Here is a 17,046-nt window from a genome sequence, read left to right as displayed (position 1 = left end):
GGGAACTATGTTGGCACACTAAGAGATATACTATAAATGCAAAATACAGCTATATCTCAAAACACACTGCCCGATGCGTTTCATTGGCCTAGGGCCAATTCATCAGAGGTCTTGAATAGATGAAATAGAGCAATACAAAGTAATCAATATATAAAGTGCACAAAGCAAAATAGTCAAGAGATAAAGTTCAAATAGCAGCCAAAATTTAGCTTAGCAGCAGCGGCAGAGGCTCCATCTGATCAAACTAATGGAGTGTTTCGTCCTCGTAGCACAGCCCTCTAGTTTCTTTGAAGCTGATAGTCATCCAGCCGGGCTTGTGGCAGCGGCGCATATGCTAGTGTGCAAATGAGCCTTTTAAAGGCAAACAAATTGCACATAAGTCGCATCCCATCCGGCACATGACCCGTCATGTGATTAGAAAGCCGTGACCTCAGTCACATGGGCCATTACGTGATCAAACGGGGGCCAGAGCAGCAATCACAGGATCAATATAGGGAGTGTCTGTAATATACCAGGCACTCCCCTTCAGGGAGAGGATGTCAGTTAAGTCACAGGCATCCTTCTCAGTTTCTCCAAAGTGGCGCTAAATAAATTCCAGCGCCGATCCAAACACAAATAGACCAAGGCAGTATACAGTAACTACTGCCAAGTGTGAATAAAGGCTTAGTATGGCAGGAATACTCAATATAATAAGACCAAACCGTCCTTATAGCAAAGTGAATCAAAGGGATTCCAGTGAGGTTATATACCAACGTTGGACAGCACCACAGGCGGAGCACCTGGTGAAGTCAAATGAAACAACCAAAGAGAAGTTGGTCATTTAATTTCTTAGGTTGCATAGTTTTGAGCTCAAAAATCCACCAGGTCTCCCTCTGCAGTACCCTCCTCTCCCAATCGCCACCTCTTTGAAGGGGGGATGAATTCAATCCCCATGAACAATACCTTAGAAAAGTCACCTCCATTTAGAAATTCAACATGTTCGGCCAGAGGAGTATCTCTTTTATGACGCATATCCCCCAGGTGTTCGCCCACTCTTCTTCGAAGTTCTCTGGTGGTTTTACCCACATATTCGATTCCCCTCTCAAACCCCTCTGTAAATCACTTTGCTTGATCGACAATTAATGAAACTTCTGATGGTATATTTTTTTGGTGTAACATTACTAGTGAAGGTGCGACCTTGGATAATGTGTGGGCATGCTACACAGCCACTACAGCGGTAACACCCATAGATGGGATGTAGCCACCCCTCATTATTTCTTGGTGTCCCACAGTAGTGGCTGTGAACAAGATGGTCACGTAAAGTGCGTCCTCTCCTGTAAGTGACTTGTGGTCCCTCCGTTATCACATCACTAATGTCAGGATCAACTTTAAGGATACCCCAATATCTGGAGATTATCTTCCTCACCTCATCAGTACCCCCATCCTATGTAGCTATCAGACGAATATAGTCTTTCCCTTCTGATCTTTCTTGGGGTGCAGGAGTTCCGTGCGATCACTAGTTAAGGCTCTCTGGTACGCCTTCCTCAAAATATAATCCGGGTAACCCCTTTCACGGAATCTTACTCGTAAATCTGCTGCCTGCCTCCCTCAATGTAGAACAATTCCTTCTCATTCATTGCCCTACAGGGATACCCCTTTTGAGAGGTTGTGGATGATAACTATCCCACTTCAAGAATGAGTGTGTAGATGTAGGTTTCCTGACCGTCTTGGTTTGAATTCCCCCCTTCCCCCCCCCCCGGGCCCCTTTCTATCAAAATATCCAGAAAGGGGAGCGAATTAGATACAGTTTCGGAGGTAAAACCAAGGCCTATATTGTTCGTATTGAGGGTGACCAGCAGATCTCTAAATACCTCCTTAGTCCCCCGCCAAATGACAAAGAGATCGTCTATAAATCTCTCCCACTTTACAATATCCACTGTAAGTGAGTGGGGAGGGGGGGGGGGGGTCAGAAAAGACTATGCATCTCTCCCACTAGCCCAGGAACAGATTTGCGTATGATGGGGCACAAGGACTCCCCATCTCACAGCCCCTGAGCTGGTGGAAGTAAGTGCCGTCAAAAATAAAATAATTGCAAGTGAGGGTAAACTCAAGTATTTGCAACATGAAAATGTTATGTGCCTGGAACTGGCAACCCCTGGTACTCAGGGAAGACTCAACCGCTTTTAACCCAAGGTGGTATGGGATAGAGGAATACAGGGCCTCTACATCAATAGACCCAAGCAGGGAGTCTTCATCCAAAAAGACCCCCTCCAATCTTGCTAATAGGTCACCCGTATCTCTGATGTATGACGGTAAGGTTTTCACAAAAACACAGCATCGATGTACAGTGCTGCCCATAATTATTCATACCCCAGGCAAATTTTTACTTAAAGTTACTTTTATTCAACCAGCAAGTAATTTTTTGACGGGAAATGACATAGGTGTCTCCCAAAAGATAATAAGATGATGTACAAGAGGCATTATTGTGGAAAAAAAACATTTCTCAGCTTTTATTTACATTTGAGCAAAAAATACAAGATGTTCCGCACTGTGGAAAATCTCAGAGTACGTGGTCGGAAGCCAAAAGTGACACCTGTGCTGGCCTGGAGAATAGTTAGAGAGGTGAAAAAGAATCCAAGGATCACCACCAAGGTCATCCTGGTGAATCTGGGCTCTGCTGGTGGCAATGTCTCAAGGCAGACAATCCAACGGACACTGCACACTCCTGGGCTCCACGGATGCAGACCAGGCACACAAAAGCTTGCTTGGCCTTTGCAAAAGCTTATCTGGACAAAGAAGAAGATTTCTGGTCTTCTGTGTTACGGTCAGATGAAACAAAAATTGAATTGTTTGGTCACAATGATGTTCCCTTCATTTGGCGTAAAAAAGGAGAAGCCTTCAACCCAAAGAACACCATCCCCACTGTCAAACATGGTGGTGGGAACCTAATGCTTTGGGGGTGTTTTTCAGCCAATGGACTAGGGAACTTAATCACAGTAAACGGCACCATGAAAAAAGAGCAATACATGAGGATTCTCAACGACAACATTAGGCAGTCTGTTGAGAAACTTGGCCTTGGGCACCAGTGGACATTTCAGCATGACAATGACCCAAAACACACAGCAAAAGTGGTGAAGAAATGGTTAGCAGACAACAACATTAACGTTTTGGAGTGGCCCAGCCAGAGTCCAGACTTGAATCCAATTGAGAATCTGTGGAGGGAGCTAAGGATCAGGGTGATGGCAAGAAGACCCTCCAACCTGAAAGATTTGGAGCTCATTGCTAAAGATGAATGGGCAAAAACACCTCTGGAGACATGCAAAAAGCTGGTCTGCAATTATAGGAAGCGTTTGATTGCTGTAATAGCCAATAAAGGCTTTTCTATTGATTATTTAGAAGGGTATGAATAATTTTGGACTGGACACTTTTTGCTCAAATGTAAATAAAAGAGAGATTTTTTCCCCCCACAATAATGCCTCTTGTACATCGTCTTATTATCTTTTGGGAGACACCTATGTCATTTCCCGTCAAAAAATTACTTGCTGGCTGAATAAAAGTAACTTTAATTCAAAATTTGCCAGGGGTATGAATAATTATGGGCAGCACTGTATATACCCACGTTTTGGCTAAGACTGTTGACTCCTGAAACAATTGGTCGTTCTTTCAAATTAGTGGTACCTTTATGAATTTTAGGTAAACTATAAAAGGTAGCCACTGTAGGGCATCTACAGTTCAGGAAGTCAAACTCTTCTTCTGATATGAGTACATTATCTTTAGCCCCACGTAGGATATTGATGAGTTTCCGTTGATATGTTTTAGTGGGATTACTCTTCAACTTTTCATATGTTCCCTCATCGCTCAAAAGATCCATACACATCGCTCTATATCATGGGGTATCCAATATCACAATGTTACCACCTTTATCTGAAGGCTTAATTGTTATTTCCTTTTTTTTCCAAGTTCCCTAAGGCCCTCGATTCATCTTTTGTGCAGTTGAGTCTCCCCTGAGTAAGTGAAAGTCTTTCAACATCAACAGAAACCTGATTTACAAATGCATCAATACAGGAAGGGTTCCCTATTAGTGTCATCCTTGTACTTTTTTTCTACAGTGAAGTGAAAGGACCCCTACCTTCCTGGGGAGCACTATCCACTAAGCTATACAAAGGACGTACGTCCTGTAGGATGTCCTGTGGGACCCCTAATTCCTTGCTTTCCCTTTTATTCATTAGCTGAAAGTGCTTGTGCCATCTCAGTTTTCTAGCAAATAAATAAAGATCTTTTATCCAATTGGAAAGATTAAACGCCTGAGTGGGTACGTACGACAGACCCTTACTTAGGACCCCCATTTCAGCGGGTTGCAAAATGATAGAGGACAAATTTAATACTTGGCTAGATTGATGGGAGATATTGATTAGGTATGGGTCGGGCGAGATTTCTGCGAGTTGCTTCCCCGCAGTTGGTAAGGCAGCCCTATTTTCTTGTCCGCCTCTACCCCCCCACCCCTTGCCCGACCTCCTTCTGCCTCGATTACTCCTCAAACTCTCCCTTTCTCCTTCGGAAATCTCAGTATCACTTGTCGAGATATCAGACTCTTGTTTTTTATTCTGTTGCTTAGGAGTCCGAACAATAGTTGTATAGACCCTATTGTCGTGGAAGTCCTGTAGATCACGATTAAATTGTCTGTGCTTCCGCTCCTTCAAATGATGCTGACATTTTTCCAGGGAGCTCTTCAGTTGTGATTCCTTAGTTGCAAACTCAGGTTCCTGTTTAAATTTCTGTGTAATTTCTATTTGATCCTTTAGGGTTTTCTCAAGTGTCTCAAAAGTAACTTTCTCCTCTTACAGAAATAATTGCATAAATTGGAGGGAACCTCCTCCTATTTACTCATTAGACTCGAGCTTCTATATCTACTTGCTGGTGTGAGTGTTATTCTTAGGCCCCTGGGAACTATTTGATGTTTAATGTAGTTCTCCAGGGACTGAACCTCCCACCAGGAAGTAGTGTGCTCCTTTGTTAACTCTTTGAAAGCTACATTGAAAGAAGGGGTTTATCTTTTTTGGGAGAGGACCCTTTCTGAAAAGACTTTACTAGCCTCAATCAGCCATTGATTTCTGTCAAGGCCCGTTGTGAGAAAACCTGCCATGCCCCTTAAACCTAGAATAAATATTGAATTAACCACGGGAGTATAATGGTCACTGATGATAACCCAAAAAATGGGTACCCAATTATAAATACAAAAATTTAACAGAACTGGTGGGTAACCTCAATTAAGACTTAACTTTTATTACATCATTAAAAATACCCAAAAGGAGGCGAAAAGGTATATCCCAAAAACACACTGCCCGACGCGTTTCATTGGCCTAGGGCCAATTCATCAGGGGACTTGAATAGATGAAATACAGCAATACAAAGTAGTCAATATATGAAGTGCACAAAGCAAAATAGTCAAGAGATAAAGTTCAAACAGCCGCAAAAACTTAGCTTAGCAGTAGTGGCAGAGGCTCCATCTGATCAAACTAATGGAGTGTTTCGTCCTCGTACCACAGCCCTCTATTTTTTTTTTTTTAAGTTGATAGTCATCCAGCCGGGCTTGTGGCAGCGGCGCATATGCTAGTGTGCAAATGAGCCTTTTAAGGGCAAACAAATTGCACATAAGCCGCATCCCATCCGGCACATGACCCGTCATGTGATTAGAAAGCCGTGACCTCACAGTCACATGGGCCATCATGTGATCAAATAGTCGCCGGAGCAGCAATCACAGGAACAATATAAGGAGTGTCTGTAATATACCAGGCACTCCCCTTCAGTGATGCTGCAAGGGGCGGATAAACAAGGGAGAGGATGTCAGTTAAGTCACAGGCATCCTTGTCAGTTTCTCCAAAGTGGCGCTAAATAAGTCCCAGCGCCGATCCAAACACAAATAGACCAAGGCAGTATACAGTAACTACTGCCAAGTGTGAATAAAGGCTTAGTATGGCAGGAATATTCAATATAGTAAGACCAATCAGTCCTTATAGCAAAGTGAATCAAAGGGATTCCAGTGAGGTGAAATACCAACGTTGGACAGGAGGTAAACAAGCCACGGACCGAAAGAACTTTGGCTTACCGGCTTCACAGTCCTGTGCACAAACAATGTAATGTTATATACACACAATGTAATGTTATATACACACAATGTAATGTTAGGGATGGAATATAAGGGCTGCTCTCCCTGCATTGCAAACTGGTTGGAATAATGAAGCAATCAGATTGGATTTATACAGGAGACCTGCAGATATTTGGGTCAGATAAGTCCTGCTGTCCGGTCATTTTTGGTCATCATTCTAATTCCTGATCTTTTCAGGTCATATAAAACCTTCCACACGACTTCTCCAACCGTCTGATGACTTCTACAATATTTCTTTCACAGCTTGTGAATCCGGGTGAAGATCTGAACAATATTAATCCTACAGAGACATATGTGAGGGGCGATGAGCAGAGTACAGAGGACATTCCTACAGATAACCGCCCAGGTGAGTAGTGACCACTAAGTAAAGCAGAGAGGTCTCTAAGATTCTGCTTCTACAAATAAAAAGAAATAGATATATTGTGCAATGTGGGAATACAAGGGAAACACAAAAGGGGTTGGTCAGCACATCCCAATGCGCAGGTGCACGCTGCTATGACTGAAAACACAAAACAACACAACATATAATGCAACAGCTCTCTGCGAACCAAATAAAGTACAAAAACATATTGTAATGCTAATGCTATGCTAATATAGTAGAGATGCTTGGCAAATACATTTTGTACAAAATTATTTGAGCCCTTCTGTCGCACGTCAAGGCGATCTCTGTAAGACGGGAACCTAACACTAAGTTCTACCTGTTAAGTCCCATGACAGCAACCATGAAATTACGGGGGTGTAGGTTCCACATGCATTCTGGGTCCCCTTTGGTTTTTTTCATTTTTGGGGTGAAAATTGCCTCCATTGAATACAGGGGATGCATGTACCAACATGCATGACGAGTCCACTACCCACTCCATACCTCTCCTGGTGTCAGGGGCTTCCAGTGAGTGGGGAGGAGCAGGCTAAGCTTTATACTCATGCTAATTAAAATCAGCCTATGAGCATGAGTATAAAGCTTAGCCTGCTCCTCCCCACATATGTGCCCACCTTGGGTAGCTGTATGTAATCCACCTGCACTCTTTGAAACGGGTACAAGGGTTTGGGAGTGTGTTTCTTGGGGGTCTTTACGAACCTCTCAGGGTTATGTCTGGCACATGTAAGACAAGCCTGAAAGAACTTTTCAAAGAGGGTCTGAATTCCAGGGGCAAACCAATGTTCTAACACTAGTGCGCTCATAGCTCCTTTTGACAAATGAGTAGGGCCATGTGCTAAATTGGCCATCATTGGATACAACATCCGAGGCAAACATGTTCTACCATTTACCTGCCAGAGCTCTCCTGCCTTTGTGGCCCCCGCCTCCATCCATACCTTTTTGTCTTGAGGCGTTATCTGAGCCTGTAGTTCTTGCAAGAGATAAGTCTGGCGTAGTTGGCAAAGACAATGTCAGGAGTGGCAGACCGGCTGCTTGTTTGGCTGCTTGAGCATTTCCCATGGCTTACGGATCATCTTTCTTCACATGGGCTGGTACTTTAACAATGGCTACCTCTGTGGGCAGCTCTAGGGCCTCTATGAGGCTCTGTACTGCTTCTGAATTCTTAATTGGTTTGCCCAATGAAATCAGAAATCTCCTAATTTTCCAGATAATACCCAAAGTCATGTGCTACCCCGAAAGCATACCTGGAATCTGTGTAACAATTATTTCTCAGTCCCTTACCCAATGTACATTCATCGGTGAGTGCCTTCAATTCCGCCTCCTGTGCAGAAGAACAGGATGGGAGTGTTTTTTGTATGATTACCTTACCATCTTGGATTACCGCATACCCGGTGACAAAGTGTCTTTGTTCATCATTCCTCCATCTGGAGCCATCCACAAAATACTCAGCATCAGGGTTAGTTAATGGTGTTTCAGTAACATTTGGTAACCCTTTTGTTTCTGCAATCATCCTTTCATGACAGTCATGATTTGCAATTGGATCAGACTCCTCCTCCTCCCTCTTCGCCCTCCTCTTCTAAATCCACTGGCAGCAAAGTATCTGGATTTAGAACTGTACATCGCTGTAAGGTAATGTGGGGACTGAGTAGTGTCAGCTCATATTTTGTGATTCTGGCTTGAGACAAATGTTTCAGCTTGGTGGTGTGTAGTAGTTCAGCAACTGAATGTGGTACTTGTAATGTGAGAGGGTGTTGTAGTACCAGGTCCTCTGTTTTTAGCACTAATTCAGAGGCTGCAGTGACAGCTCTGAAACATGTGGGTAGAGCTCTAGCAATACTATCTAGGCTGGTAGAATAGTATGCAATGGGCCGCATACGGTCCCCGTGTTTCTGTGTCAGTACACCTGAGGCAAATCCCCCTTGCTCATGACAAAACAATGTAAAATTGTGTTTGTAGTTGGGGATGCCCAATGCTGGTGTTGTGGTAAGAGTTAGTTGTAATGCACGAAATGCACTCACAGCTTCTGGTGTTAGTTCAAAAGTCTCTACTTTGAGGCAGTCATATAGTGGCTGCATCATCTGAGGGCAATCTCTAATCCAGGGGCGACAGTAACTGACAAGGCCAATAAAGGCACGCCGAGCCCTTGGAGTACTTGCAGGGGGGCTGCTGTATAGCAGTAACCCTTTCAGATGTAAGGTGTTTAGTACCTGGAGAAATACAGTGACCTAGGAACGTTATAGTAGATCTACAAAGTTGCAGCTTCTCTTTGGAGGCTTTGCAACCATTTGTAGCGAGAAAAACAAGCAATGATAAAGTTTCCTCTTTACACTGTTCAGGACTCTGACAACAAAGTAACAGATCATCAACATATTGTAAAAGAACAGTGTCCGGATAGTCCGGCTGCCAGGACTGCAACACAGAATGTAGAGCAGTAGAGACAATATCAGGAGAATTGACAGCCCCTTGTGGTAAAACGACCCATGCATACTGCTTGTGACGGAAAGTGAAAGCAAAGTAGGGCCAGCACTCTTCATGTAAAGGGACAGAGAAGAAAGCATTTGCAAGATCAATGACCGTAAAAGATGTGGCATCTATATAGGCACTTGGTTTAACAGCGCGTGGGGATTGGGCGCTTGTGGTGTATTTATGACAGTTACAGCATTTACTGCCCTTAAATCATGCACCATACGATAGACTGGAGGCTGACCCTTTACAGTCTGTCTCTTCTTCAAATAGGGGAGTATTAAAGGGGCTTTTTATAGGGATTATTAACCCTTTCCCCAACAGATCTTTTAGATCATTTGCGATAGCATCTTCCTGTGAAGAATTTAGTGGGTACTGACGTACACATGACGGCTTAGTGAGAGGTTTCAGCTGCATGACCACTGGAGTTACTGGTAGTCTACCCATGTCTGTCTTGGAAGTCGCCCACAAATGTGATGGGACTTCAGACAGCCAGTCTGGGCGTGTAAATTTAGAGGTAGAGGAGGCACCGAACGTCATTAAGGACATAAGTGCACACAAAGTCTCTTCAAAAACAGGGGTTGTGATTTGGGGTTTTCCTAAAGAGAAATCCACAGATGCTTTCATGGCACTAAGCACGTCAGTCCCAAGTAAATTGTATAGACTATCTCAGCTTACCAACACACGCGTGATAATAGATAAGGCATCATGAATGTTAAGTCTAACAGGCTTTGTTAGTGGGAGTTTACAGATGTTCCCTCAACCCTTTGACAATAAATGTAATCTGAGGAGATAAGCTCCTCAAGCACATATTTTCCATGTATTAGGGTATGGGCTGCTTCTGTGTCTACCAAAAAGACAATTGAATTCCCTGTGTGCTCACATGTGGATATGATGATTAGTTGTGGACCTGGGGTTGTGTCAAGGGGGTAGTTAACGTTGAGGGAACTCACAGGATTGCTGTCACTTCATTGAGAGGTCTGGGCAGTGGACTGACCTCTCCGGGGACATTTGGCTGAATAATGCCCCTTTTTCCCACAATTCCAACATGTTACTTGGTCCCAGTTACGTGGGTACTTGGCTCCACCTGGTGCCTTTTTCTGGAACCTGCCCTTAGGTTTAAAGGGTTGGTTAGCCATTATTGGCTTCTTTTTATTTTGCAAGTCTAGCTCAGCTCCCTTTGCTATGACCACTAGGTCAGGGAACTGGCAGGTCCGCCAATCAGAGACAGTGTTTTTTATAGCATCCTGTATGGGTGCTTTTAATCCAGACATGAATGTATGTTTTAGTAGTCTCATATCCTTACTGTCTCCAGTCCCATAGTCAAGCCAGAGCTGTTCTAAAGCTGTGGCGTAGTCAGCTACAGTCTGCTTAGCGTCTTGTGTTTGCATCATAAAGGTATCAGTCTGATTGTCCTGTTGCTCTTTTACCCAGGTCATGATAAATTCCTGGCCTGACTGGTCTGTGGCCTTATCTGCAGGGACAGTACCAGGGGCCTTTGCCAACATTTGATTCTTAAGTACCTCCTTTAGTCTCTAGAAGACGCTCCAGATCCTCCCAAGGGGCTTTATATTCGGTCTGGATACTTTCCAATTTACGAAGGAAAGTACTGGGGACAGTACGGGGGTCTGACTCACTAGGAGTCCATGGCATATAAACATTATAATCATGTGTTTTCACTTGCCCAGCTCTGACTGTGGGGAGGGTCTTATTGACCAGTGGGTATAAGCCCACACTAGAGTGTGGCTTGGGCCCCCCAAAGGCTGAGCATCTCTCTCTTGAGTCTGGGTTTTGTTGTCCACAGTCAGGACAAGTCCACCCCTCCGGGCCATTATATGGAGGTGGTGCTGTGGGAGGGAGAGATTTTTGTGGGTCATGGGGAATAATACACCGTACTTCAGAAGGGATGGTTAATTATTTTGTTTGCAATTTATTTCATCCTATATTTCATACATAGTCCCTTTGTCAGTGTCTTATGCCTTATGGGCAGTCATAGACATTCCCTGGGCTACATCATACCACATTGTGGCCTGGTCATATTTGTTATAGTCTTTCAACCACCCCTTAAAATTAGTGAGAAATTTTTGCCATACGGGTTCATCCAATGTTCCATTCACACCTGCTCCCAATTTCTTTAGCATTTGTCTACAGTCTTTGGTTGCTTCAGTGCCCTTTGCACATTGCATAATATCAATTGCAGAGACCCATTTCTCTGCTCCTTTCTCAGAGGAACGTTTACTCTGTGTAGCCCCCATCCCGTGGGTGGCTCCTTGTAATTCACTATCCAGGTTCTCCAACACCTGGTGAATTACAACAGTGCTGTGGACACGGTTCAGAGGTAGCACTATTAGTGGCGCCGTGAACACACTTCCGGGGCGGCACCACTTTCCTCTACTACCAGTGGTGCTGTGGGCATGCTTCCGAGGCAGCACTATCCACTGGTTTGCAATACTACAGTATAGTCTTGCCCTCACACAGAGTAACTCACACGTCCTCTCTGGGGTTACTCGCTGGAAACCCCTTAAACCCCTCTATGTTCTTTCTATGGCACAGTAAGCACACAAATACTGCTATCCAAATGATTATAACTGCAACCACCCATTCCAAACTGGTATAATACCCACGCATGTATATTCTATACAGCACAGGAGTTGGCCTCACACAATATGAGCAGGTACTCAGTACATGTGAAATCACACAACATGACATAACATTGGAACAACCCTTGACCTCAGGAGCCTTTTTCAGGTACCAACAAGGAACTGCAGGGCCCCTATCCAATCTTACTGGACAGCTTTATACACTGCCACTTCTCACAGCCTCCTCCAAGATAGGTCCGTCAACCTTTTTCTCCACCAGAACCAGTGGTCTCCAGAGACAGGGACCGGACAAGCCAGTCAGCGAGCTCTAGACTTTCAGTTTGGCTCAGGGAGAGCAGGGTCAGACCCTTCCTAGATTCAGCTTATCTCAGCCACTCACACATTCGTGCAGTCATACTCCTAGAGACAGTTTGCACATATAAGGGAAATAAACATTCACCAGAACACGGTACAGGCACCACATTCACACACCACAATGCAGAACAGCGAGCAGAGCTCAGGAGACAGGCAGTAACACAATGGGCTACTTACCGCGGTCTTCCTGGGTCCTGGTATCCATATCGGGGTCTGCAGCTAGGGGCGCTGTTGTGGTGCCCGCAATTCTCCACCAGAAAATTTTGTGGCAGACCAAGGGTCAGTCACATGATGATCATTGCCACGTGTTCAGGTGAATGGCGTCGACGGAAGGAAAAAAAAAGAAGTCCGTGTCAAAACTCTGCCAGGAACCCAAAGTGGGAGTGTCCTGGGCCTTTTATTTACACTGCGTGCAGAATTATTAGGCAAATGAGTATTTTGACCACATCATCCTCTTTATGCATGTTGTCTTACTCCAAGCTGTATAGGCTCGAAAGCCTACTACCAATTAAGCATATTAGGTGATGTGCATCTCTGTAATGAGAAGGGGTGTGGTCTAATGACATCAACACCCTATATTATGTGTGCATAATTATTAGGCAACTTCCTTTCCTTTGGCAAAATGGGTCAAAAGAAGGACTTGACAGGCTCAGAAAAGTCAAAAATAGTGAGATATCTTGCAGAGGGATGCAGCACTCTTAAAATTGCAAAGCTTCTGAAGCGTGATCATCGAACAATCAAGCGTTTCATTCAAAATAGTCAACAGGGTCGCAAGAAGCGTGTGGAAAAACCAAGGCGCAAAATAACTGCCCATGAACTGAGAAAAGTCAAGCGTGCAGCTGCCAAGATGCCATTTGCCACCAGTTTGGCCATATTTCAGAGCTGCAACATCACTGGAGTGCCCAAAAGCACAAGGTGTGCAATACTCAGAGACATGGCCAAGGTAAGAAAGGCTGAAAGACGACCACCACTGAACAAGACACACAAGCTGAAACGTCAAGACTGGGCCAAGAAATATCTCAAGACTGATTTTTCTAAGGTTTTATGGACTGATGAAATGAGAGTGAGTCTTGATGGGCCAGATGGATGGGCCCGTGGCTAGATTTTTAAAGGGCAGAGAGCTCCAGTCCGACTCAGACGCCAGCAAGGTGGAGGTGGAGTACTGGTTTGGGCTGGTATCATCAAAGATGAGCTTGTGAGGCCTTTTCGGGTTGAGGATGGAGTCAAGCTCAACTCCCAGTCCTACTGCCAGTTTCTGGAAGACACCTTCTTCAAGCAGTGGTACAGGAAGAAGTCTGCATCCTTCAAGAAAAACATGATTTTCATGCAGAACAATGCTCCATCACACGCGTCCAAGTACTCCACAGCGTGGCTGGCAAGAAAGGGTATAAAAGAAGAAAATCTAATGACATGGCCTCCTTGTTCACCTGATCTGAACTCCATTGAGAACCTGTGGTCCATCATCAAATGTGAGATTTACAAGGAGGGAAAACAGTACACCTCTCTGAACAGTGTCAGGGAGGCTGTGGCTGCTGCTGCACGCAATGTTGATGGTGAACAGATCAAAACACTGACAGAATCCATGGATGGCAGGCTTTTGAGTGTCCTTGCAAAGAAAGGTGGCTATATTGGTCACTGATTTGTTTTGTTTTGTTTTTGAATGTCAGAAATGTATATTTGTGAATGTTGAGATGTTATATTGGTTTCACTGGTAAAAATAAATAATTGAAATGGGTATATATTTGTTTTTTGTTAAGTTGCCTAATAATTATGCACAGTAATAGTCACCTGCACACACAGATATCCCCCTAAAATAGCTAAAACTAAAAACAAACTAAAAACTACTTCCAAAAATATTCAGCTTTGATATTAATGAGTTTTTTGGGTTCATTGAGAACATGGTTGTTGTTCAATAATAAAATTAATCCTCAAAAATACAACTTGCCTAATAATTCTGCACTCCCTGTATACACAATTCAAAAAGGGTGTAACCTCTCAAAGTAAAACATGATTGGTTTACAGATATTTCAATAATGGCTTTTGATTGGTACACAAATAATACTTCTGATTGGTTAGAACTGAATCCATCTATTGATTGGTTAATATTTTAGTTTTCCCCTTCCCAATAACGTGTTAACTGCTGAGTTAGTTTTTTTAGCAAGAAGTACATATTTGGTTATTAGTACGTACATACGCTTATCTTATCTTAACGCACACAGCTAACTTCTATAGTTTTTGCTTATGTCATGGTTATCTTCTTGTTGTCGCCATATTCTATCACGCACACAGAGAAATGAAAACATAAATGAATATTTAATATCCACTTTCAGAAAAGCTGGATAATTTCCTTAACATTATCAATGGGGTTAATAACCCCTTAGTAACCACCCATATGCCTTTTTACAGCGATTACTAAGGGGCATTAGGCTGAGCCTCCCTTTTTTTTTTTTATGGCAGCCCAGTCTAAGCTCTGCACGGGTCACCCGGGGAGCGGGGCCCGGCTCTCACATGAGAGCCGCGGCCCTGCTCTAACAGCCCGGACTGGCAGGATCCGGGCTTTTTAACACTTTACATGCCACGGGCAGTGGCGCCTGCCGCATGTAAAGTGCTGACAGAGGGAGCGGACTCCCTCTGTCTCCCATCGGCACCCTGTAAATGCGATCGCAGGATGCCGATGTGTGTGAAGGCTGGCTGGGGTCTTGTGTAGGCCCCAGACTAGCCTTGAGTAATTTCCAGCAGGCTGCGCCTCGTTGGCGCAGCCTGTTGTTCAATGTCAGAAAAGCATAAAATCAATCAAAAAGCTGTCTGTTATAGTCCCCTTGTGGGACTATTTATTTATTTTTATTTTTTGTGTGTGTCACAATGTGCACAATGGATCAGGTTTTTTTTGTTTGTTTTTTTCCATTTTCCAAGCACTTTATTAAGTAAAAGTAAAGTACACAACAGCGGAGGAGCGAAACTATCCTCCATAAAGTCAACAAGACACAATAACATGGTCACGTCTAAATCACAGGTCTCATTAGAAAAGATTAATCCGCTTTTAAATCCAAGGTTATTTTTATTGGTCCTTGGTCACTTCTGGAGCGGGTCAACTGTATGGAGAGTGAAAGAAGGACGAGTTTGCATGGAACTCTTCGGGTTCCGTCCATCTATTTTGTTGATTAATGAGAGTGTGTTGGGTTATTGGAATCGCTATTCCCCACCTCATCTCCAAGTCCTCTGTGGACTCTCCAAGCTTGCCAAAGTTTCGTAAATCTAAATCTCATCCACTTTAATGGCCCATTGTTCGATTGAGGGAACTTCCGTTGATAACTAATATTTCAGGATAAGAAATCTAGCCACATTTATCAGTTGCCTAAAGAGGTCTAGATTGGGGACTCGACAGGACAGGGGGTAAAGATTTAGGAGTGCCACTTCAACAGAGGGTTGTAGCGCCGCACCACAGATTTGGTTACATAACTGGAAGACTTGTTTCCACCATTGTAGGAGTAAAGGACAATCCCACCAAATATAGAGGTAAGATTCTCTTTCTTTCCTGCACCTCCAGCATGCGTCAGAGGCGGACATAGAGTATATGCATGTTTTGTTGGGAGTCTTATACCATCTTGTAATGACTTTGTAGCCGTTCTCCTGAAGTCTCACACATCTGGACGTTTTATGAGGGGATATGAGAATGATGTCCATGTCCGATACGGAGAGTGAACGGTTTAAGTCCTTTACCCAAAGTCTGATGAATGCTGGGGTAGTGACAAATGCCGGAATTCGTAATCTGTTATATAGTTGTGATATACTTTTGGTGGGACACGAGCTGGTACTAATCAGGCTTTCAAACCAGACCTGTGGACGATGCAGGTCTCCTAGCTTAATGTGTTGTTGTACATATGCTCGAAGAAAATAGAAAGATGTGGAGTTTAAGTGGTTAGCTCCCAGTCCGAGTCTCATATCCTCGAGAGTGAGTATGTGAGTATCTTGGAAAAGTTCTGAAAGCTGGATATTAGAATTTTTAATGTGGGTTGGTAAGCTGTCATGAAGAGCTTTAGGAGCTAATTGGAATATATCCCTAGTTTGTAATAGTAAGGAGGGATAGGGGGGTTGCATATTGGGTACCTTGTAGCCACATCCAGGCGGAGAAAGTGGCTTTTATTATGGGGGAGGTACAGGGGAAAAGAGGCCAGGGGGAACTGTGCCCTAGTAGGAAAGCTCTAAAAGTGGAACCCAGCATCGATTGCTCCATTGGGACCCAGGATTTATTTGGCGGGGCCCTCAGCCAATCTTCTGCTTCTGCTTTCCGATAAAGTTCTGGATCTGGGAGGGCAAGTCCACCCAGCCTCTTGGGTCGAGTTAAAGATTTATAGGAAAGACGAGCTATCTTTTTGTTCCAAATGAATGTTCTGAAAAGGGTCCTCAGAGCCGTATAATAGGAGGACGGTACTGGAATGGGAAGTAAATATGGTAATTTAGGTAACACGAGTGACATGAGGATATTTTTCCTTCCAAACCAAGATAAAAAGGCCAAATTGGTGAGAGTGTCTGAGATATTTTTCATAAGGGGTGTATAATTTAAGGAATACAGTTGATTGGGGTCAGCACTAATTTTGTGTTGTTGATCACCTAATATGATACCTCTGATCCCCCTGTCTGATCTGATTGTTTGCAGCAATGGCTCCAGGGTCAAGACAAAAAGGAGGGGGGAGAGTGGGCAGCCCTGACGGGTACCATTTCGGATTCTAAAAGAGTCCGAAATGGTACTGTTGCCTGAAATGGAATCTGAGGCATTGGAATACATGGCATCAATTACAAAAATGAAAGGGTCTGGAAATTTTAATGTCGATAGGACCTGTTTCATGAAAGACCACTTAACCCTATCGAAAGCCTTCTCAGCATCTGTGCTGAGAAGGACCAGGGGCAGGGATTTTTATTTTACAAAGTGTAGTATGTTGAGTACTCTTGCGGTATTATCTTTCCCCTCCCTTCCTTTAATAAAACCTACTTGATCCCTATGGATCAGAGAGGGCAAAATGGTTGACAATCTGTTGGCTAACATTTTAGCTAATAGTTTTAAGTCTTTGGTGAGAAGAGAGATGGCTCTGTAATTTGAGCAAATGGCG

The 17,046-nt window shown here is 43.8% G+C and overlaps 2 protein-coding genes across 3 annotated transcripts in view; both read left to right on the top strand.

Moving 5' to 3' along the window:
- LOC121003516 (zinc finger protein 208-like) overlaps nt 1–17,046 on the top strand; it is a 2,651,670-nt gene that overhangs the window by 698,507 nt on the left and 1,936,117 nt on the right. The gene's annotated exons all lie outside the window — the stretch shown is intronic.
- Nucleotides 1–17,046, top strand: part of LOC121003537 (zinc finger protein OZF-like) — a 1,338,071-nt gene that overhangs the window by 1,317,747 nt on the left and 3,278 nt on the right. Inside the window, exon 4 of one of the 2 annotated variants that reach the window (XM_040435437.1) lies at nt 6,323–6,491. The exons of the other annotated variant lie outside the window; for it this stretch is intronic. Within the exon in view, the coding sequence (XP_040291371.1) occupies nt 6,362–6,491 (130 nt within the window). The 5' untranslated portion in view covers nt 6,323–6,361. The remainder of the gene's footprint in view (nt 1–6,322; nt 6,492–17,046) is intronic. 2 annotated transcript variants of the gene reach the window in all.

The sequence above is a fragment of the Bufo bufo genome, chromosome 6 (assembly GCF_905171765.1).
Source record: "Bufo bufo chromosome 6, aBufBuf1.1, whole genome shotgun sequence".
Classification (NCBI taxonomy): domain Eukaryota; kingdom Metazoa; phylum Chordata; class Amphibia; order Anura; family Bufonidae; genus Bufo; species Bufo bufo.
The sequence above is the reverse complement of the archived record's forward strand: the minus strand, read 5'-3'. Positions and strand labels throughout refer to the sequence as shown.